Source organism: Pithys albifrons, chromosome 3, assembly GCF_047495875.1.
Source record: "Pithys albifrons albifrons isolate INPA30051 chromosome 3, PitAlb_v1, whole genome shotgun sequence".
Taxonomy (NCBI): domain Eukaryota; kingdom Metazoa; phylum Chordata; class Aves; order Passeriformes; family Thamnophilidae; genus Pithys; species Pithys albifrons.
In genome coordinates, this window is record NC_092460.1 from 13,591,364 (window position 1) to 13,613,795 (window position 22,432).

The 22,432-nt window shown below is 42.7% G+C and overlaps 1 protein-coding gene across 3 annotated transcripts in view; it reads left to right on the forward strand.

Moving 5' to 3' along the window:
- Positions 1-22,432, forward strand: part of POC1A (POC1 centriolar protein A) — a 49,156-nt gene that overhangs the window by 21,132 nt on the left and 5,592 nt on the right. For 2 of the 3 annotated variants that reach the window (XM_071550518.1, XM_071550520.1), the window contains exons 8-10: positions 1,029-1,097; positions 4,101-4,196; positions 16,329-16,469. In XM_071550518.1, the coding sequence (XP_071406619.1) occupies positions 1,029-1,097; positions 4,101-4,196; positions 16,329-16,469 (306 nt within the window). The remainder of the gene's footprint in view (positions 1-1,028; positions 1,098-4,100; positions 4,197-16,328; positions 16,470-22,432) is intronic. The other variant, XM_071550519.1, reaches the window with a different exon arrangement.

A 22,432-nucleotide genomic window follows, 5' to 3' on the forward strand; every position in this document is an offset into this window, starting at 1 on the left:
GAGAAAACCAATTTAAGCAATCCTTTTATTCTTCAGTAAAAAATCCTGCCAACGAACACAAACCTGCATGGATCATTAGGCTGCAGCTTAAAACTGAGAAATGATGGTGTTGTAAGGAGTGCCTGCCTGCTGCTTGCATTCTCTGGTGCTGCTGCAGGTGTCTGTTTGGTTTGAAGCCTCTGTTGTTGCTTGGCCACACACTCCGTGCATAAGGGAATACCAAGCTCTGATTCTCTTTTGTTTCTGGTGCCTTTGAATGTCCCTCTCTGATGACTTTTTCCTGTTGGTGGGTTTCCAGAGAGTATCTGCCTCCTGCAAAGCTCCAGGTAGAACTACAGAATGCAGTCAATAGAAGTCAGTGTATGAACTCAATATATTCTGCTCTGCCATTCAGGGATGTGTCCTTTTTACCAGTGCTCCTCAGGTAGCCTTGCCTTTGTCTTCCTCCTGGGCTGAAAATCTTGTGGGCTTCTTGAGTGCCAAGTCTCACATAAAATGAGTTTGGATTCTGCTCTGAGTACCAAATTTTATATCTTCAGTTATTCTGCTTGGACAGATTTCTTGTGACTTAAAATGCTTTTAACTTTGGCCCAATTAACGGGTGCAAATTGATTGCTTTGGTTGATAGCTGGTCATGCATGTTTTGAAATTAATGTCATGGTGCAGGAAACAAAGAGCTTTAAAGCTTTGGGCCTTCTGCAGTGAGGAGTTTGTATGGAATGTTTGAGGGGAACAAGAAAAGCCTGACTGTAAAAATTGTGTTGTTCCTGTCTCTGGTTTAATGCCATGGATATTGAAAAGTGAGTGTCTCAAACTGGAGGCAAAAGTGTGGGAAATGGTAAGTGCCAGCAAGCTCAGCATCTTAATTGTGGCCCTTTTACCTGACAGGTAAGAAAGAGCTTTTCAAATTTTGCCTTTACTTTGCTCATGTCCAATGAGACATACCTTGTAAAGATGCAGGGAATGGAACTTTACAGCACTTTGGTTTTTCATGTTTTTTTAAACATATCTTTTAAATGTGTTTGCAGGGTCCAGCCACCTGTGTAGCGTTTTCAAGAGATGGAGACTTATTTGCTTCTGGAGGGTCTGATGAACAGGTATCTGATTTGTTTAATTTGATTGTTTTGTGCCTTGTTAGTACTCTATCTTGACCTCTTACTATATTCAGAGAGAGAACAAATATTAAAAGGAGTGAGAGATATTAAACACAGGCTTTTCTCCCTGAGGAAGCATTTCAGCATTTCAGGATTCTCTGGGGGTGAGTATTGCCCCCTATGTGGCCCTTGTGATGTGGTTTTGTGAGTCACCTGCTGCTGGGGAGTCAGTCAGGTGGGGGTACAAATGGCTGTGATGAGGGTTTTGAGAATCAGGCTGTGCCATTGGATTGTCTCCTGATGTGCCACTGGCTGCATCCGAGACACAGGCATAAGGACAAGGCAGGCAGGGCTGCTTCCCCTGAATGCTCTTCCAGGTTCCACTGGTCCACAGTGCTCTGTGTTCCATATTCCTAATGCTCTCCACAGGTCTGTGCTCAGGGACTGAGGCCACGTGGGTTTGAGTCTGATTAGACATTAGTATCAACTGCTGGCCTCTTTCTTAATGGGAGCCTCTGCAAAGCTGTGCTAATGCTGCAGTTGCACAGGTTTTTGGTCAGAATTGGGCTTTTCTGTGCTGACCTTGATATGTACACTCTGGTGAGATCCTGAGTGTCTTGTACTACTGGTGAAGGGTTTTGTGGATGGAACAGGAGGGAGATCTCCTCCTATGCTTCTGGTTCTGAGTGATAATCCAAATTCACGTTTCTTTTAAAGCTGCTGGGTTTTGTTTTCTGTTCTCAGAGCAGGAAGGCAGAAATGTACCCTGTGGGTCTGGACCACATTGGAGTGACTTGAGGGGTTCTCTATGCAGTGTGTTTCAGTTGTGTACTTTGAGAAGGGAGCCTGTCCAAGGGTTGTAGCTCATGGCAGTTCCACAAGTTGCTTCATTTTAACTCTGTTTCATAGATTTACTGGCATAGGTGGCACAGGTTGTTATCCTGTCTCTTTAAGATTACTTTTTATTTAATACTTCAAACAGACTGTTTTGAAGAGAGCCTGTTTTTTTGTCTTATAAAGTTATATTGGGGTCACTAGATAAAAGTTTGCTCTTGAAGTGCTTATCTAACCCAAGAAATATATAATGCCTGTTTGCTGTTGTTTCTCTCTTCCTTAATGAAAGCCCTGATACAGCTGGAAGCTGCATTTCATTACTTGTTTTCAATAGAAAACTTCAGAAATTGTCTTCAATTTCTACGCAAAGCCAAGAAGCTGACTCTTTGTTTCTTTTTGAGCTTAAGAGGATGTATTAGCCTGTATTTTTTTGTTGTGTGAAGTAGATTCCTTCAAAAGGCTTATGTTTTATCAGCTCTTTTGTCTCTCTTGTGGCTGGGATTTCTTTAAGCAAAGTAATGCTCATTGCAAAGGATCATCTGGTGGTACTAAATTGGACTAATACCTGGCAATGCCTGTCTAGAACGGGCCCTTGTACAGGTGTATTTGTATGTTCAGGGCATGGGATCCCAACAAACTTATTTGGCAGCCCTTCCCATTGGGGCTGGAGTTTGTGTGGTTTTGGATGCATATATTGAGAAAGGGGGCTCTTGGCTCTCATGGAGGAGCCACCTCCCTTCTTTTAGTTTTGTCTCTGAAAGTACAGGCAGCGCTTCCTTTGTGCATGGAGAGAGAACTTTACCTAGAATATATATATATATATATATATAAAGGTATACATACACACATATATATGTGTGTATGTATAAAACCAGGATTAGCCCTAAATTGGCAGCTGTGTACATACAAGTGGAATGGATCTTGTTGAATCCTGGCTTTCTGAATCAAAGTGAAATATGAGAAATAGTTATTAGGAATGTCTCTGCAGGTCAAAAAGCATTTTTATGTGGTAATTTAGACATGTAATCTCTCCAATGAAACATAATTACTGAGCTGCAAACAGGTCTGTTCCATGAGGCTGTGCTGCAAATGTGTGCTGGTTTTAACAGTGTGAGGTGAGGACATGGACAGACTTTGTCCCAAGCGGTGGTCTGAGCAAGGATCCATTTTTCTGTCCCCAGTCCTCACTGAGCTACATTGCATTGCTCTTAATGCCCAGGTTAGACCAGTGGCAGTGCCCACTTTTGTTGTAGTAGCACCTTTGGCAGCTGTGAGGAGGAAATCTATACAATTAATACAGATTGATTAATCTATACAGTAAAAGAGCATCCCTTTTTTTTCCTGTTACACAGTGGAATGATCTCATTGGTTACCCATGCAACTACAAAAGAAAAATGCTTATATTGCACATGAAGCAGGGTTGAAAATTAGTAAGTGAAGAATAAACATTGATGTTTCTGATAAGAAAGATGAGCTGCCCAGGTTCTTGGGTGTCTTTCAGACCTCTGAAATAGTTGATTGGCTGCTCTTGAACATCTTTAGACTTGGAGGGACACTGCTAAGGGGTTTTATTCCATAGTTTTGCTCTTGTTATCTTGAAGTGATTTATGTGTTAGAGGCCTCTCTTCTGAAACTAGTACTGCATTATGGAGAGTAGGGGCCTGTAAGTGGGATTTAAATTTGGTGTTCAGCTGACAAACTAACTTAAGATCTCTAAAGCTAATCTCAGTGCTAGCTATTCTTTTCCTCTGAATGAATCTCATGATAAGGGAGTGACTAGTTGGTTGTGGTGTGACTGGTAAGTGATGTAATGCCAAGCAGGGTATTTTAAAATATTTATGGGTTTGATGGTGTATTCTTGTGTATTTAATGGTGTATTCTGGTGTATTTAATGGTGTATAATGTTGCTTTGAAGTTCTCCAGGTCATTCCAGTGTCATGATGTTTGTGACCCAAGGAATGCTGGAGGGAAGTCACTTACCCATTGAGAACTCAGTTAAGCCATGTCTGTATTCAGTAGATATTTACCAACATCTTTAATTGAATCAATGGCACAACTTTCCTGGGTTAACTTTGTGTGGCTCTGCTGTCTCTTCTCTGATTCGTTAACAACATTGTCCTTTAAGCAAACTTAGATACAAAACTTTAATGAAGTTAAAACTTTCTTCTGCAGGTGATGGTGTGGAAGACTAACTTTGACACAGCAGATTATGGTGATGGCCTGAAAACTCAGAAATCTGGCAGTGTGGAGAGGTCCCATCACACTGGGGTAGGTCAGCATGCAGTAATCCCGTGGAGTTCCTTCTCAGAACACTTTCTGCAACTCATAAGTGTGGGATTCAGGTGCTTCAACTATGGAACTGTCTTACCTTGGTATTTATTTGAGCTGCAAGATATCTATTTTAACTTATCTTGTACTATTTGCTTTTATTTAACTGTACTTTTTAGGATTTAAAATGATTTTAAATAGGAGGTAAGTTTATTGCATTTATGATGTGCTTTTTTATTAACAGCCTCTCTTTAAAAACCTGTGGTAGGCTTGAATGATAGTTCCCAAAAAAGCAGGTGGGAGCTACAGCTGAAGTTGGTTTTGCTGACTGATATGAATCCTTCAGGCTGATGTCAGTCCTGAAAATATAATGTAATGTTCATGATGTCTTTTCACTGACAATCAGCAAAGACAAAAAAAATCCTTGTGTGTAGGTGTCACAGATGACAAATAGGTGACATATTGTACTGGAGCTTCTTTTCTAAGTACCTGGAGACATTAGTTCCTATCTGTTTCCTAGGCTGTGTGTCTGGAGACATCTGAGTTGTGACAGAGGGATAAATCCACCAGCTGAGTAACACAGGCTGATGCTCTGATCTAAATGCAGAACTGATGCTGCACGTTGTGGCTCTGACCAGGGTGGCCCTCACCACTTACTGCCTATAGGAGTTACAATTCTTGCATGTGCTGATGATTCATTTCTGAATTTTAGCTTGTCAATCTTTGGATATTTTTGATACATTTGAGCATACTTACAAGATTCTGCAACATGTTATTACTGTGTCTCCTTTCTGGTTAGTTTGTTCAACATGAACTGTCACTAAAAGGCGGTTTGTGACACTGGGGGTCTGTGCATGAGTGGCATTGCCCCAGTTGAGGGGTGAGCTTCCAGCCAACATCTGTTGCTCTATGACAGTGCCTTTGACCTTATCAACTTAGATCTTTACTGAGCTACTAAACTTCTCTCAAACATAGTAGTGTTTTTGTTTAATATGACTTCAGACTGTAGCTAGAGACATTGGAATAGCCATTAGTATTTTGTGATGAACAAGATTTGAGACTGCAGCTCTAAACCTGATGCTTTGTGAGATGCTCTGTAAAGAAAGCAAACCAAACGAGAGGTTGGTTAGTGCAAGGTGAGTGGAAGAGGATGGGAGAAAGCAGTCACAGAGGAAGGAGGATGTGAAAGTGTTTATTGATCCTTGGCTGGTTTTGGCTAAATCTGACTTCCTCTTCCCCTCCAGTGCTCTAACTCTAAAGCTATGCAGGCTATGAAACTAGCAGTCCAATGACCTCTTTGTTTATTAGCCTGTTGAACTGGTCTAACTTTGAACTCTTATCTGCTTTAAATGAAAATATGGTGTAGTATAATTCTGGGCTGAAAGACAGCAGAGACAAAGAAAGCCTTTCTGGGGAAAAAACACCAGTTTTGGTTTATAGCATGCCATTGAATGGATGAAATAATGTGGAAAAGGTATTGGGTAATGGGAGATGATGGTAAGTTCACCCTCACTTGTACTGCTTTTATTGCCAGAACATACTATCCAGTAGTAACTTAAGGAAAGGAAGAAAATGCTTGTGCTCTCATAGAACTTAGTTCTTCATTATAAGACCTCTCAGGATGTCCATTGAAGCTATTGAGCAAATCTCTTAAACTGTGACTAACCACCCTGAACATCAATCCCTCCAATAAAACTGTTCCTGTGTGGAAGAGAGTTTCTTTGCAGTGCTGTCCTTTGACACTCTCTTGCCAAAAGGTCTTTCTGCTCTTCTGAAATTCAGGATCACAAATCTTTTAAATATCTTTACCTGTTGTGAAGTTCAGTGGCACTTAGTGGTGGATCTCCCAGATTTGTAAGCATAGCAGACCTTCCAAAAGGGAAGTTGGGAAAAGCAACACTTCAACAGAAAGGACTTTGAAACGAGTAAGTAGCCTGTGACTCTTCAAATGCATCTTTAAGACACACATTTAGGCCTCTTTCTACACTGCTGAGTTGAGAACTTTCTCCAAGCATTGGACTGTGCTTATTTCTTCAAGTTTTTGTTTTTGAGGTTTTTTTTTCAAAATAGTCCTGTTGAATAGGGTTAGGGAGTAATTCCAAAAATCATAATCTGATTATAAAGTTGTCTGAGTCCTATAACTGAATGTCCAGAGCTGACTCCACCTCTCTCTGTTGCTGGTTCCGTTTGTTTGGTGGCCTCGGGTGCCTGCTCTCTGTGCTGACTGCAGCACTTCGTTCTGTCAGCCACTGTCCTTGTGTAAACAAATTCCTCCTGAATTACTCATAGGCCAGATGTGCCTTTTTTTTTTTGACCTTTTGGCTTCCAAATTGGTAACTATATCTAATTTTGGCATCTGTTAATACTTATGAATCCTTTTGTACTTTTTTTTTAACTTGCTGTGAAGTTCCCTTTGGGAATCAGTTCTCTTGCACAGAGCAACAACTCCTTGCCATAGGATATGAAGGTGTGTTGTTGTTTGTACCTCCTCCACCCCTTTCTGTTTATTTATTTTTAAGCATTGTAAGGGAGGAATCCTGTATTGAACAGCGTGGATCCAACCTTCAGGAAAGAGATTGAGGGGCTGGAGCGGGGCCAGAGAAGAGCAATGAGGCTGGAGAAGGGACTGGAGCACAAGTGCTGTGGGGAGAGGCTGAGGGAGCTGGGGGTGTTTAGCCTGGAGAAGAGGAGGCTCAGAGGTGACCTCAACACAGTCTAGAACTCCCTGAAGGGAAGTTGTGGCCAGGTGGGGGTTGGTCTCTTCTCCCAGGCACTCAGCAACAGGACAAGGGGGCACGGGCTCAAGCTCTGCCAGGGGAAATTGAAGTTGGAGATCAGAAAAAAAATTCTTTGCAGAGAGAGTGCTCAGGCATTGGAATGGGCTGCCCAGAGAGGGGGTGGATTCCCCATCCCTGGAGGTTTTTAAGGTGAGATTGGCCGTGGCACTGAGTGCCATGATCTGGTCAAGGGACTGGAGTTGGAGCAAGGGTTGGATTTGATGATCTTGGAGGTCTTTTCCAACCCAATCCATTCTATGACTCAGCATAGATGTGGTCTGCAAATTACTGTTTTTTGTGATCTGCCTCCACCTTACTTTTCTGAGGATTCCCACTCCAGGAAGCTTTAGTCTGGTGCATAGTTGTCTTCCTCCTGGAAGAGTAGGTGGATTATTTGCTTATCAGAACAACAGTGTTATGGGTGTTTTCTGCCCTGCTTAGCTGTCCAAGCAGGAGATTGGTAGGAATGAGCAGGAGTCCTGCTATGATGGATCACAGGATGCTCAGACGGTCTCCCCCACATCCCTCTCCAGCAGGGTGGTTGTAGATGGTTGCCCATCCTTCCACTGAAGAAAGCCCACTCCTGTAAGCCTGTTGCAAAGTGTGACCTTGTATCTGTTTGCCAGAAGGCAGAGGTTCAGCAGGGACAGAGGAAGGCCTGGAGATGCTGGTTGACAAGAAGCTTGACATGACACAGCAATGTGCACTCGAAGCCAAACCTGTCCTGGGCTGAATCAAAACCAGCATGACCAGCAGGTCGTGGGAGGGGATTCTGTCTCTGCTCTGGTGAGATCCCACCTGCAATGCTGCATCCAGCTCTGGGGCCCCAACAGAAGGAGGACAATGGACCTTTAGAGCGAGTCCAGAGGGGCCCATGAGGATGGATCAGAGGGCTGGAGCCACCTCACTGTAGAGACAGGCTGAGAGAGCTGGGATTGTTCAGCCTGGCTCTGGGGACACCTTGGAGCAGCCTTCCAGTACCTAAAGGGCCTACAGGAAACCCTTTTCACAAAGGCCTGTAGTGACAGGACAAGTGTCTTGATGAAGAATATGAGAGAGAAGAGAAGACAGGGCCCAGGCACCCTCAGCTTGACTTTCCAAGGAGCTCTGAATGGCTGCAACAGCCTGCAACAGCTTTGCCCAGTAGTGGATGGGAGCAGCTGGGCTGTGCAACTGTTTTCCCTTGTGTTCTGGTTTGACAAGATTTCCTGCAGAAATAAAAGGATCAGCTTTTAATTTCTGTCATCTTACAGTGAATAGATTTGTTCTTCGACTCTGGAAAAATAAGGCAAGTCCTGACAAGTCATTATTGGTCAGAACAAAAATTGCCTTTTAAGTTCAGCATCTCAGGCTAATTAATGTAAGTTCTCCCACTTAGGTTGCTGCTGTGTGTGACTTGTTTTAATGCTTGAGTCATAATTCAAAGAGAAAGAGACAAGTTTTACATTTTTTCCTGAGCTTCTGTTCTGTGTCAGCTTTGAGATGGATGAAGATAGTTCAAGCTTTACAAAGGAGTTTCTAAGATCTCAAACTTTTCTGCTAAAATCCCAACTCAAGCAAGAGTAATAACAAATGGGTGCACTGCAGTATGTGTGTGTCTGCACATGCTTCCATGCATTTTTATACATAACTAACAGAGTTAGGTATGCACATGACATGTAGGTTACACAGCATATACATTCCTGTTTCATTGGAAAGGGGCAAATTTTGCTGATTGATCTGTTTGCCCCATTTCAGGAGATTGCTGTGTGTGTTCTGCTTCTTGCCATGGAGATTGATGCTTTTGGTAATAAAAGAACCTGTAGCTGGATAGCAAGGCTGAGAATAAACACTTTATTTTGATGTTTGGATGCTTTTTCTTGGTAATTTTCCCCCCAAAAACAGGACGAGGGAGCAGTAGGTCAATTCTTGGTGAAATTTCTTACCAAGAGTTTTCCTGTTTATCTTTTTGTTCCTCTAGTGCCTTGTTTCCACACAAATCTGTTCATTTGAGGTTTGTGGTGCTGTTATTTTCAGGGAGCAGTGTTAGAATAGACAACTGAGCCTCACCTGTACAACAAAGCTTAACTATTCCATTTGGGGTTCTGGAACACCTCTTCTTATCTCCTAAGAAAACACTAGGACTGAGGGAAGGGGAGAATTGGATGAGAGAGGTGAAGTGCCTAAGCAGAGTAGGAAAATACAAATCTCAAGTGTTGGAGGCTGCCCTTAGCTTTTCCTTCTTTGGGACCTGCTTTAATTTTTTTTAAACAATTAGTAGTTATCAGGTTTTACCTGTCCACACATTGTTTCACTGTGCCTGGAATGTTTGGCATCACTTCTCCCTGTTGTCACTCATCACAGCAATGCCATTTGTGCTTTTGGACATGTAACACATGCAAGACTTTCCTATGTTTATTCAACATTTATAGAGGCTTTTTAGCTGTTTAAAATATATCTCAAATTGGAAAGGAGCTGACTGTTGAAGATGAGTTCCTATTATCACTTTTTGTTAGTAAGGCTGTTGGTTTTGGTATATTGCATTAATTAGTAATCATTTGGAAGCCCAAGCTTTGTGAAGAGTTATATTCCTTACAGTTTTTGGGTTGTGGCAGTTCTCTTTGCCAGAGCTTATCAGGAACCATGACTTCTATTCCTTCCAGTGCCAGATACACTTCTCCTTGGAATTCTTTCTACTTCTTGTATAAAGCAGAGATCACAGCACAAAAAGCAAGGAGCCTGATCTTGGTGGGCTCTCGGCCAGCTGGTGCCATGGGGTGTGTAGTGGTGTTCAGTAAACCAGCTGGAAGCATGGACAGCACAGCTTGGGTGTGTTCAGCAGCCTGCACAGGTGCTTGTGACCTGAAGTTCCCTCAAAAACCATGGTACTTTTGTCTGTCCTGATTTGGAAGTGACACTTAGACACTGCAGAGGTAAGTTAGCCAAGCCAGCAGTGAACCACAGAGTGAGGTCAGTGAAACATGGGAGAGGAACAGCTTTTCCTTTGGGCCAAGAAGGAGCAGGAGGGCCAGAGACTGCTGAACAGCCTCACTTGTAGAGATACAATGCAGGTATTTCTTCAGTACAGATTTCAGCCCAGGTCCAGCCTCCTCTGTATGGACAGGCTGATCTTGTGCATGTTTGAGTACCTTGGCTGCCAATGGCTGTTTCCCCCTCAGTTGGTTAAAACTTGGTTGTAATAATGCCAAGGTTATGGGTTCAATCCCCTGTGTGGGCCATTGACTTAAGAGTTGGACTCTATGATCCTTGTGGGTCCCTTCCAACTCAGAATAGTCTGTGATTCTGTGATTTCCTTCTGGGCATTTTGGTCAGCAGAGCTTAATGCTGAGATGCTGCATCCCTTGAAATACTCAGACCTGCTTCATCCACCTGCCTCTGCCGGTGGTTCCCTTAGGCTTTGCACAAGAGTTTGAGATGGGTTTGAGTTTGAAGGGGTTTGAGATGTACCTGTTACCTTGTTTTGTGTTGGGCAGTTGGCATTTTGCCAGTTCAACCCAAGACAGATCAACTAGAGGTTGTTGGTATTTCTTGAGGTTATCAGAAGCTTTGTATGTATTGGCTTATGGCAGAACATGGCTGTTAGGGTAGAGGTGCCAAGTTTTAGTGGCTTAACTTGGTATTCTTAGTAGCACCAATAGGGAAGAAGATTCTGCATAAATAATTTTTGGCCTCTTGCATATCAAACCCAGCTTACCTTTGTCTGAAGCAAAAATAAAAGGTAAGTGATGTTCTTTTCACATCCCTTCTTGTTTTCTCTCTCTCCCTCCCTAGTTCCCTTTGTTACTGCAACTTGAATTCTCAGCTAAGAGGTGAGCACAGGTGAATAGTCCTATAAATTTTTTCACAAAGCTAATTTAACTTGTATCCTATTTCTGGTTGTTACCTTCTGCTGGTCTGAACAGTAGATGTGGAGTAATGGAAGCCTTGAAGAATGTGATTGCTCCAGAAATTTCAGTGCTGGCTTGAAGAGGAGATCCTTTTCCATGTTAGATGAATGAACTTGTGCTCAGAGAGCCATGTTCAGTCCATGGTACTTTGTATGTAGCAGGGAGAACTGAGGCCACCTCTCAGCTTTTCAGGAGCCCTCCAGTCTAGCCTGGTGTACTCCACCTGACTTCCCTGTAGAGCTCACCTTGAAGCTAACATGCTTCCACTGGATGTCACTGTTGCTCTTGGAGAACACATTTAAAAAATCGCTTTACCTGTGGTGAAAATGACTCCTTGAAATAGAAGACTTTTAGTGGTATTTCTTCTTTGGATTAGTAGGATTGGGGTCCAATGAACAGCATACACCACCTTTGGGATTTTCCTGCCTCTCTGTTTTTAGAGGAATTTTTTTCAGCTAAGTTAGTGAGCTTGACTGCACTTAATGAATTTTAATACACTGAATGTCTGTATTGAATTAAATACATTGAATGCACATGTTGTTTAAAGGGAATGCTGTCTACTTGAAAATTAAGCCTTGACTGCATCATATTCTCTTAAAAAAAAAAAAGACAAAACCCCAAAAGCAATGTGAAAATTGATTTAAAGGTAGTTCAGGGTAGAGCTGAATTTACCCTCCTTGCATCACTTGGGTCTTTCCTTCCAGTGGAGAGAGGGGAGGAGAAAAGGGAAAAGAAGTATTTCCTCTGGATTGTATTATAATAATCCTGCATTTTATTAGTAGGTGTAAAATTCATGTAGGAGGTTATTGTATCAATATATCTTCTAAGTATCACAATTTAAAAAGCAAAATGACATTTTTAGTTGTCCCTGTCAGTTCACTGCAGATGCACGTGTGTTGTGTAGTTCAAACTTGCCCCTTACCCCCCAATCACACTATCATTGCTGGTCAGAATGCTGTTTAGCCACAACAATTTTTGTAAGAGGCTCAGTACCTCTGGAATGAAGGCTGATTAATTTTCCCCTTCCCCCAAGTAGTTGCACTGTGCTGTCTTTAAGTGGTTGCTATAAATAAATCACTTCTGTTTTCCCTTTGTCACTGAGAGCTATATTGTATTCTGAAACTGCTCATCTATTCTTCCTTTAATGTTCAGCTGCTCCTTGCTCTGCTCCCAGTGCTTAATATGCAGATGTTGTAATAAGATATTTAATGGCAAATACATTTGTTTGGTTTGTGCCAAATAAATTACACACTTGAACTCTGACTAAAATAAATTAAACCTCTGCAGCAGTGTCATTGTCTCTGGTGCCTGTCCCCAGGATTCAGCTGGCACTTTACTTTGCAGGTGAGTCAGATGAGAGCACAGACATCTCTCCCTGTAGTCATGATGTTCATTGGCACTGAGACTGACACAATTCTCTATTTTTGCAGTATTTTTCTAAATCTGTTAGAATTTAAATCACTGAAGGCCAACTTAGCATGTGATAGGGAAGTTACCACCTGAAGGGAAGTTCTGGCCAGGTGGGGGTTGGTCTCTTCTCGCAGGCACTCAGCAATAGGACAAGGGGGCACGGGCTCAAGCTCTGCCAAGGGAAATTGAAGTTGGAGAGCAGAAAAAAATTCTTTGCAGAGAGAGTGCTCAGACATTGGAATGGGCTGCCCAGAGAGGGGGTGGATTCCCCATCCCTGGAGGGTTTTTAAGGTGAGCTTGGCCGTGGCACTGAGTGCCATGATCTGGTAAAGGGACTGGAGTTGGACCAAGGGTTGGACTTGATGATCTCGGAGGTCTTTTCCAACCCAATCCATTCTATGATTCTGTGATACAGATTGCCATTAGGAGAAGGGTGTCTGTGGTTTGGTCTTATTCATTCTTGGGGACAGGAGCTGATTGAACCTGCTTTTACAAAATTTGAAAATGTTTCTCTCTGGAGGTAGTTTGGTTGTTCCTGAGTTGGGTGCACACTTCCTTTCGAGTGCACTGGCCATTAAGGTAGTAGTAGGTACAGGTTGTAGTCTGGCTGTTAAGGGGAAGTTTCCAAACATTCCCTCTTTTGTTAGACTGTAAAGGTCTCACTCCAGTTTCTCTGCCTGTTTGTGGGCAGTCATTCAAAATGCTTCTGTAGGTGTGGGTGTTGGATACTTGGTTGTTGTACCTGCTGTGGCAGGAGGGGTTTTGGACAGGGTGTGCTTGTTCCTGAACTGGATATTCAAAGGCCTTGGTCAGTTGAGAGCCTCCCTTTTGGAAGTCACTGCTGTGACACATTGACACAGTTTATTTACTGGCTGGCTGTGTCCTTGGGTTAGAGAGATGCACTGACTCAGAATCTCATTGCTGAAGGCTGTAGGTAAGGGTTACCTTGATGATGATGATGATGATGATGGGCAGAAAGGAATCTGTCAAGCAGCTGTGATGTTTGAAATGGAACAGTAGCCCTGTTGTCATGCTTCTGTTTTTAATTGTAGATATGATTCTGTTCTTGGGGGTGTTGCCACCACTGAATGCCTTCAAGAGCCCACATGGCCTGGCTGGAGGTGGCTGGCTTGGCTTTTTGTGGGGGTGGCACATGGGCTGTGGGCTGAGCAGTGCAGCATCTGACAGCTCTGCCCCTGCTTCAGCTTGGTGAGTGAGGGACCACCTGACCCCCAAAGCATCAGTGCAGGAACATCTCTGCAGTATTGCCCTTGCAAATATGACAGACTCTTAAACTTTGTGGACTGCAGCAAAGAGAGTATCAACTTTGAATTCCACCCAGAAGCTTTTCATGAAAAGCTGTCTGACATAAGCTATAAAGATGGAGGGAGAAGATGTGTCAGTACAGTCATTTTTCTGCTTCTGTGAGTCAGCTTGTTCTGATGGGTTTTGAAGTGGATAGCTCACCATCATTTGGGGTTTTTAAGTGCACATTGTATGCAGTGTTAGCTCCCTCAAATTTCTGCTGGGCTGTGATTGACTGGCCTGAAGTTAGATCATCAAAATAGACTAGTCAGCCTTAAAATAGCTAGAAAATGGTTTTTGATGCTAGTTACCCACTGGAAAGCAGTGGTTTGTGGTTTTTGCTTGTTTTTACTTTTAAATTTAAGCAGCAAATAGCAGGTTTGTAAGGCTGGCTACCTCATCTCTCCAAGAACATATTTTAATTGATGGAATCAATGCATGGGTGAGCAACATGTGACTCTTGGGCTACCTGCAGCACTGGAGCAGCTGGAGTGTGGCTCCCATGCCGAGGCTGTTCAGTGTGACCTGCAGTGTGGGCTGTGCTGGCCCAGGGCCTGTAGATAATCCAAATTATTCAAGCAAGTGGGAAGAAGCAAATTAGCAGAGGCCGGTGTGGCTGCTACCACCAGCTGCATCCCAAGCCTGTAGTGGAGCACAGTGATCCCTGTGCAGCAGTTGTGAGATGTATCCTTTAAACCTTCACCTTTTCTGCGCCCTCTGCAAAACCAGCCTTGTTATGCTTGGCTGTTTGAGGATGGGTTGGTTGGCAGGGTCTGGAAGAGCAGTCAGTGGGCAGCACTGCTCCTGCTGTGGCCTCTTTTCCTTTTCTCTGTCTTGCCCCCTCCAGTCTCTCCAGCTTCTCTAGGTAGTCACATTTCTGCTCTTTGCACTACTTTAGAACCACAGAATCACAGAATGGATTGGGTTGGAAAAGACCTCCAAGATCAAGTCCAACCCTTGGTCCAGCTCCAGTCCCTTTACCAGATCATGGCACTCAGTGCCACGGCCAATCTCACCTTAAGAACCTCCAGAGATGGGGAATCCACCCCCTCTCTGGGCAGCCCATTCCAATGCCTGACCACTCTCTCTGCAAAGAATTTTTTTGTGCTCTCCAACTTCAATTTCCCCTGGCAGAGCTTGAGCCCGTGCCCCCTTGTCCTATTGCTGAGTGCCTGGGAGAAGAGACTAACCCCCACCTGGCCAGAACTTCCCTTCAGGGAGTTCCAGACAGTGCTGAGGTCACCTCTGAGCCTCCTCTTCTCCAGGCTAAACACCCCCAGCTCCCTCAGCCTCTCCCCATAGGACTTGTGCTCCAGTATTTCTGCATGTTTTGCCTGAATGCTGGGCTGGACTTCAGCCTTGGGAGATTTCTGTGGCCTGAATCAGTGGCTCCAACAACACAACTGTTTTTAGGTATCTTTATTTTTTAAAAATAGGTATATGTAATTTTTCTGTGTGCACACATATATGTACATGTGTATGTATCTCTTCATAATGGACTGAACGGTTGGGGCTTTAAGTTACAGGAACTGGTCTGAGGGTTTGTTGCAGTTCAGTTGCACATCTGTGCACACCTGGCACCAAATACAGAGATCAGCAGGTCAGTCAATACAGGGCTGATGGGAAATGCGTTCCTGGTATTGCATATGAGAGAAGTGGCAACATTTCTGGCTTTAGAAATGTACACATGGGAGAACTTCAAGACCATTTTCCAATCTGTCAGAATTCCTTGTTGATTTGTGAACTTCATGTGAGCAATAAGTGCATGGGATGGAGCTGCGCCAGGCTCTGGGCCATGGACAGCCACATTCTGAGAGCTGTGATCTTGGCTTTAGACTCAAATCCTGTCTGTTAGTGTAAATTGAGAAACTCATGTCTGCAGTTGCTTAACCAGTTGGCTGCTTCCTTTAGTTAAACTTATCTGAACTACTTCTGGTGGTAATGCAGATAAACAATTCAAATAGTGTTTGTTCTAGAAGAAAGATACCATTTTGAAAGAAAAGGAAAGAAGAATAAGTTCTTTAGTAGAGATGTATTTGTGTTTCTCAAACTTAATTTATTCTGAATGAAATATTCAAGCTTGCATAACTAAAGCAGTTGAAATTGAATCTTCAAAGTAAACTTGTTCTTAATCTCATTGAGGAGGAAAACCAGTTCAAGATATAAACAAAATTAAAATGTCTAAATCAAAACTGTTCTAATGCATATTGGAACATCTTGCTTCTGCTGTACTTAAGCATAGTGTCTTTACAACTACCAAACATGGAAAGAGACTTTAACTTTACTGTTGAAGTAGAATAATCAGACTCCTCTCGGGGTATCTTCCTTAATTCCTGTAATTTGGATGTAGTGCTTCCATGTGGCACTGGTAAGTCTTCACTTACCTGTGGTCTGTGCCTTTGTACCACAGAAGAGCTCTTTGCACACATAAAACTTGTACCTTGCAGGATTGCTTCAGGATTGTTGTCTGAGGTTTACCTTTCCCCATGAACGTTTAAAAACAAACAAAAGCACACAGAAAAAAACCCCAGAAAACAACAAAACAACCTTCCACCTGGGGCAGGCAGGCAAGTCAGGAGAAGATTTTCCTTTTCCACCTCTGGCAAGAACAATTCCTTTTCTCCTTTGCCTGTTTTTAATAGCATAGACTGTCCCAGCATAAACTCTCCTTTGCTATTTACCCTCCATGAAAGAGTAATCCTTCTCCAGTTGTTTGCATCCCAATAGCAGATTATGTCTGTTTATTTTTCCAGCAGTCAGAAATGGATTGTGGTATTCATCTTAAGAAAACAAGAACTCAGGATTCTGGTAGGAACCATGGGCAGCAGGAGGAGGATGCCAGTCTTATGAATACCCTGGAGCATATTATGGGACAGCTGGATGTTCTGACTCAGGTATGGTTTGCTCTTTAATTTTGTAATGACAAAGGTGCCTCAGACTGGAAGAATTGGGAATGTTTTGCAGTAGTTTCATAGAATGAAAATGTGACTCGTTCAAAACCTCTGCACTTTAGTAGTACTTTGATAAATCTTTCATCATATGTTTCTCAGTTTATCTCTGTCATTTCCCTCACACTGACTTCCAGCTTAGGCTGGAACTCTTCCTTTATAGAATCACAGAATCATAGAATGGATGGGGTTGGAAAAGACCTCTGAGATCATCAAGTCCAACCCTTGGTCCAACTCCAGCCCCTTTACCAGATCATGGCACTCAGTGCCACACCCAATCTCAGTTGAAAAACCTCCAGGGATGAGGAATCCACCCCCTTTCTGGGCAGCCCATTCCAATGCCTGATTATGTTCCTTTATGCTGCAGTGTAGGGAGTGCTGCGTGAGCCAGCTCTGACAGGCTGTGCTATTAGCCAGGGTTTATCTCAGGTGATGCCTAAAGCACTGCTTGGCACAACAACTCTGTTTTGGTGAATAATCTGTCTCTCTTCCCTCCCCCATTATGCTGCAGTCTGTAGGTAAACTCTGCTCAGAACCTGCTCCTTTCCCCCACCCAACATTCACCTACACAGTCCAATTTCTGCAGTATTCTCCTCCCATCAACAAGTCTGGGCCCTTCTGTGCCTCGTTGCTGGAACATGCTTTTCACCCACAGTTACAAACAACTAATCCCAACATTAACAAACAGTTCTCTCTCGAGTCACTAAGCAATGCCTGAGCAGTACCAGCCCTCAGTGGGGATCATCACAGGATGTGTTTATAGCAAGACTTTGGGGATGGAGTCGGCTTTTGATTAAGTAAATAACTGCTTATTGCTCCTGTGAAGAAATACTGGTTGTGATTATTGTCTGGCCCTGAATTTCATTGTGTGGTTTTGAGGCATGTGACAAGCAGGGAGAAATTATGGGATAGTAAATACTGGTGATCTCCTGTAGCTGAGACCATGCTGGTAGGATGGAAAAATCTGTGGGGGAGGGTTTTTCTGTGAATTTAAATGTTGTTTGAGGAGGAACAAGCAGGTCTTGAACACTTGATACTGAACATATTGATAACTAGTTTGAGTTATCTCTCTGCTCTTGAGAGAGTTAACTTGTCAAAGGACTTGTTAAAAAGTGCAAGATGATGGGTTAGAGGGGATTGAAGGCTGATTTAAGGATTAAAAAGCACACCAGGACTACAGGCAGTCTAAAATAGTGTAGGATGAAACCCAAAAGGTATTTAAGTTCACTTGGCAGAAATGCAAGAAAGCACTTTTCCTGTGATCTTTAGAATGCTGAGCACTGGAGGAGGGGAGGCAGATCTGTGACACGGGGCCTTCATATTTGTAAGTAAAAGGCAACCCAGTGTAAACACAAAATATTTTATTGCTGTTTTTACGTCTCCCTAGTAAGTTTGGAATGTGATTGTTATCTTTCATTACATAAATCAGATCCACATTTCTCATGATGGCTCCCTTTCAACTTCATAGGTGTTTAGAGGAGGCAAATATTGCAGTAAACACTATGTGTGGGATTTAACCTAAATATAAGCAATGCAAATATCTGTCGGAGATATTGTGTAACCATAGAAAATTTTACATGTTGTTTAAACCCAGCAGAAAGAGAAACAGATCAGTGGGGGAGGAATAAATTAGTGAGTTTAGGATAAATTTGGAAATACCCCTGAAATAGTAAAAAACCAAAAAGCTGCCTTGAGTAACTCTGCATTCTGCAACCTTTTACCTTTTTTGTAGCTTTTTTTGCCATCTTTGAAGTACTGAATTTCTCATTGGTTCTAATCTGTGTATGTTGTGTTTTGTATTAACACCATTTTAATGCCTTTGTACAGGCAGGTGTTCCTGAGACACTGTTGAAGTGGCTTCATAATTCTCCATTTTCATGCCAAGGTTTTGATACTTAGCAGTGAAACAAACCAACACCAAACAAAGTTCAAGCAAATGAGCCCAGAAGAAGTCCTCATTATTCCTGGACTAAGGGAGGAGGTTCCTCAAAGAGCAGGGATTGTGCTCTTTGTTCTTGTCATAGTTTCCAACACTGTGTAACCATGACATAATGCACAACGGGGTAAGGTTACAGTTGTGAAAAACTACTTTAGGAAATTATGCAAATGTAGGCCTAATTGATTTTCCTAATATTTTTTCCCGTGGCTGTCATTTCAATGCTTAAGCCTGCTATCATGTAAAAGTGGGAAGGAGAGAAAATCCTTTCAGTTTCTGCTGAAAGAGGTGATAGTAAGACATCAGGTTGTCATCTCTTGCCAGCTTTGTTCTGAGCTGTGTCATCTGCTGATCACCAATTCTTAATACATTCCCTTTGCTGATTTGTAGATGAAATGAGGGTGTTACATACTTCAGTGGGATTTTTTTATTCAGTTAAGAGGTATCTCCCACCCAGTCCCCAGTTGCTGAGGCTGGGGAGGAGTTGTGCCCCCACTGCAGACTTGGCACTTCAGCTCTTACCAGAGAGAGATGGACCAGAGCAATCCAGTGGCTGTTGTGCACCACAACTAACAGTAACCACTACAGTGAATAGATTTGCAAAGCTTCATTCTTACATTGATGATTTTGTGCTATGTTTTAATTCTCTAAAGTTTTGGCAGTTTTCTTTCAACTAGTCTTTGGTTCAGGAATACCTTTTTCTCTTCCTCCTTCCCAAAACTCTCAGACCATCTTACTTGTAAGAAACTGGTCTGATGTGACCTGACAGGGTCTTTATGATTTTTCCTAAAAGTGGTTGGTGTTTGGCCACACTTCACATGCAAATAAAGGTAATGTTTGAGTGCCTTTTCCAGAAGAGTAGCACATCCTTAATAATTCTGTTGCCTTGAAGAGAGGAGTGAAATTGAGGCTTTGGCATAAGTCAGTTGTTTCCAGTAGTTTTGGATTGCTGAGATACTCTATTCCCCTTTGTGGGAGAGCAGTCAATTCACATCTGGCAAAGAAATGAGGAGGATGGCAGTAATAAATATATGGCACAGATGATTTGCTCCTCCCTTTCCTGCAGCCTTGCATCTTTTCAGTGTCTCAGTGCTTAAAAATCCTTCACTGGCATTTCAGAAATGTGAAAAGTAGGAAAAAGCAAACTGTTTATCCATTTTTTTTAGTGAAGGCTGGATCTCAATATCCCAGTGCCTTTGTGAAGAGATGTGGTGAATTATTAAAGTTTAAGGGGAAAACAAGGTGATTTTCTGTCTTGGATAACTTCCTGGAACAGAATGGTGTGTTTTGGCTGGAACAAAAATGAAGCACATATTAAAGATTTACTTGGTTCAGATGCATTTTCTGCACTTAGAGCTGAACTGCCCTTCTGCAAAGATCATCTGTGAGTAACCATCTTGGCTGCAGTGGAAAAGTTGCTTTTGCAATGATCATCTTCCAAGAGTTTATATATTCTTGTCCTCACTTCAAACACCTCCAGCTGCTGTGCTCTCTCTGTTGATCTGGTGGGCAGGAGGCACTGAGGCAGGAGCTGTTGACTCTGTGTGGGAAGGAAGATGTCTTCTCCAAAGGAGGAGTTCAGAACCAGGTTAGCATAAAAATTGATAAATAGCTGCGATAATCCACCCACAGGAAATGGCTTTATGTGCTTCCCCAAACTAATCTTGTGTTGAAGCTGAGAGAAAACAACACAGTGAAATGGAGAGGACTTGATAAATCTGTAAAATAATCCAAAGCCTGAACTGAAGGACAGTCTAGCTCATGTGAGATTAAAGGATTATTTTGCTTCAGAAAAGACTTGCAGGCAAAGGGGGAGAAATTTTGTTTTAAATGAAGTTTTTTAGCCTAAAAAAAAGATTTGGACACAAATTAGTTGCTTTTTAATCAAAACTGAAAATATTTGTGCGTACAATGCTTTTAATGAAAGTGAGTAAAATCAAATTTTCATTCCTTTTTTTTGAGATGTCATCTCCAAAGCCTGTGTTAGTGAGGAGTGAATGTGACCCCTCTCTTCTGAGAGGCACTGACTGCAAATTAAGAAACTGCCTTAATAAAATATAAGCTTTTATGACTTCAAGTAGTTACAAGTCAAGAAGAAAGATTTAGAGGGGGGGCATGTCATAAGTGCTTCTACTTTTGCTTTGCACAAATGCCTTGGTTTGTGTGTTGCTCTCAAGGCCTGAACACCCACAGATCACACGTGAACCCAAAACACAGGAGCAGAACTGCAGCAAGGTTTTATTCCAAAAGAAGTGGTTTGAAACACTAATGAAAAAGTTCCCATCTGAGAAGCCTGTGAAATGTCAGAAGAGCTTGCTTTTTAGATGTTAATTTAGAGGACACAGAGGCTATTTCTTATGAGTCAGCCCCATCTCTTGGATATTCAGTAGCTTTGATCTCTCACTCAAAACAAATGAAGTACCCTGATTGTTGCCAGTCCTCTGCGTAATTCAGCAGAGCTGCTTTTTTTTTCTCTCTGAAATACACTTCCTAAATATGCTTGTTATAAAATCTTGATGCAAATACATTTTTCTTCTTCCTAAGGCTGCCTAAATTAAGTGCACTCCTCGGGATATTTGTGTGTTAGCAGCACACTGTCTGAGGGCTGGCTTTTCAGAAGGGCTGAGCATCTCCCTGGATGTTCACAGGACCTTCACCTTCCATTTTCCTCCAATGGGAAGGAACACTGAACACCTCCCACAATTTGTTTTCACAAGCAGGCTTTGAAGATTAATATAAATTGGTATTCAGCCATTGGATACCAGCAGCTGGATTCATTTAAGTGAGTGATTTGCATCCTTTCAGAGGCAGGGGATGGATATGGGAAGGCTTTGAAGTCTTTGTGGTTGGGGAAGACCTTTAGTCATTTGGGATTCTAACGTCGGTGTTGTGCAGTTGCTGTCATGGTACATGCTTGGACATTTTGCTGTAGCTCATCATAACTTGCTGTGTTTTATACTGTGGTGAAACTTGAAGTCTCCTGACTCTCTTGCTCTCTTTGTGTAGCCCCAGAGGTCTGGAAGTTCTGTGCCAAGGAAGCCTCCCAGGAGCCATCAGCCATTCCCTTCCAGAAACTCGCAGGACCTGATGCAAGTGCCATCAGTTTAGCTTTGGCTGATCAGCTCTCAGGGCTAAACAACAGCAATGTGTGATGAAACATTTTCAGTAAGAGGGCTGTAAATTCAAAGGCTCAGTTGCAGAGGGCTTGTGTGCCCACCCTGTGTGGGAGAAAGTGGCAGAGCCCGTGGCTCACTTTTTTTGTGGCTGGACTTGATCTAATACAAAGGACACTCTTTTCTGTCCTCTGTGGTCCCTGTGGTCACTGTGATGCTGGTACCAACCACCTGCTTGGTCTGGCAAATACTGGCGGGTACTGGAATTTTCAGGTTCATAGTTTTATGCAAATAGGCTTTGTGAGAATTCACCTTAGCTTTGCACTCAAAGCTACTGAGATGATAAGGAGCCACAGACCTTGTTTAAAGTTTCTCAAGTAGCAGATCTTGTTTTAGTCTGAGCTCACAAAGGGCTATCTTTTCTGTTAGAAATCCTTGCACTTTTTTATTTTAAACCAAAACCTACCTTAAGTGTCTGTTTGATCTCTGTGATTAAGGCTTTGACCACTGGAGTAAGTCTGGTCCTGGTATGTGAAGAGCCTTTTGCTGTGGTGAGTGTAGGAGCTGTGAAGGCTTCGTGCCTTATACTGACATGAGGCTTTATTTCCTCAGGCTAAACTGCCAGCTCTTGCTGCTGACAGTGCCTCAGAGCATGTTCAATGTCAGGATCCAGTTTGGATCCCATCTCAGTACAAATTTCTCGTGAGGAGGGAGGCCCAACTCTCCTGTGTGGTAATAGAAGGGGTCTGCTGGGGGTCACAAGTGCAGGTGCTGAGATGGAAGGGACTCTTGTCAGCATGTCAGGTCAAAATTTAGTGTGGTAGCAAGAGAAGCTGCTACTTGCCAGACAGGTTCATACT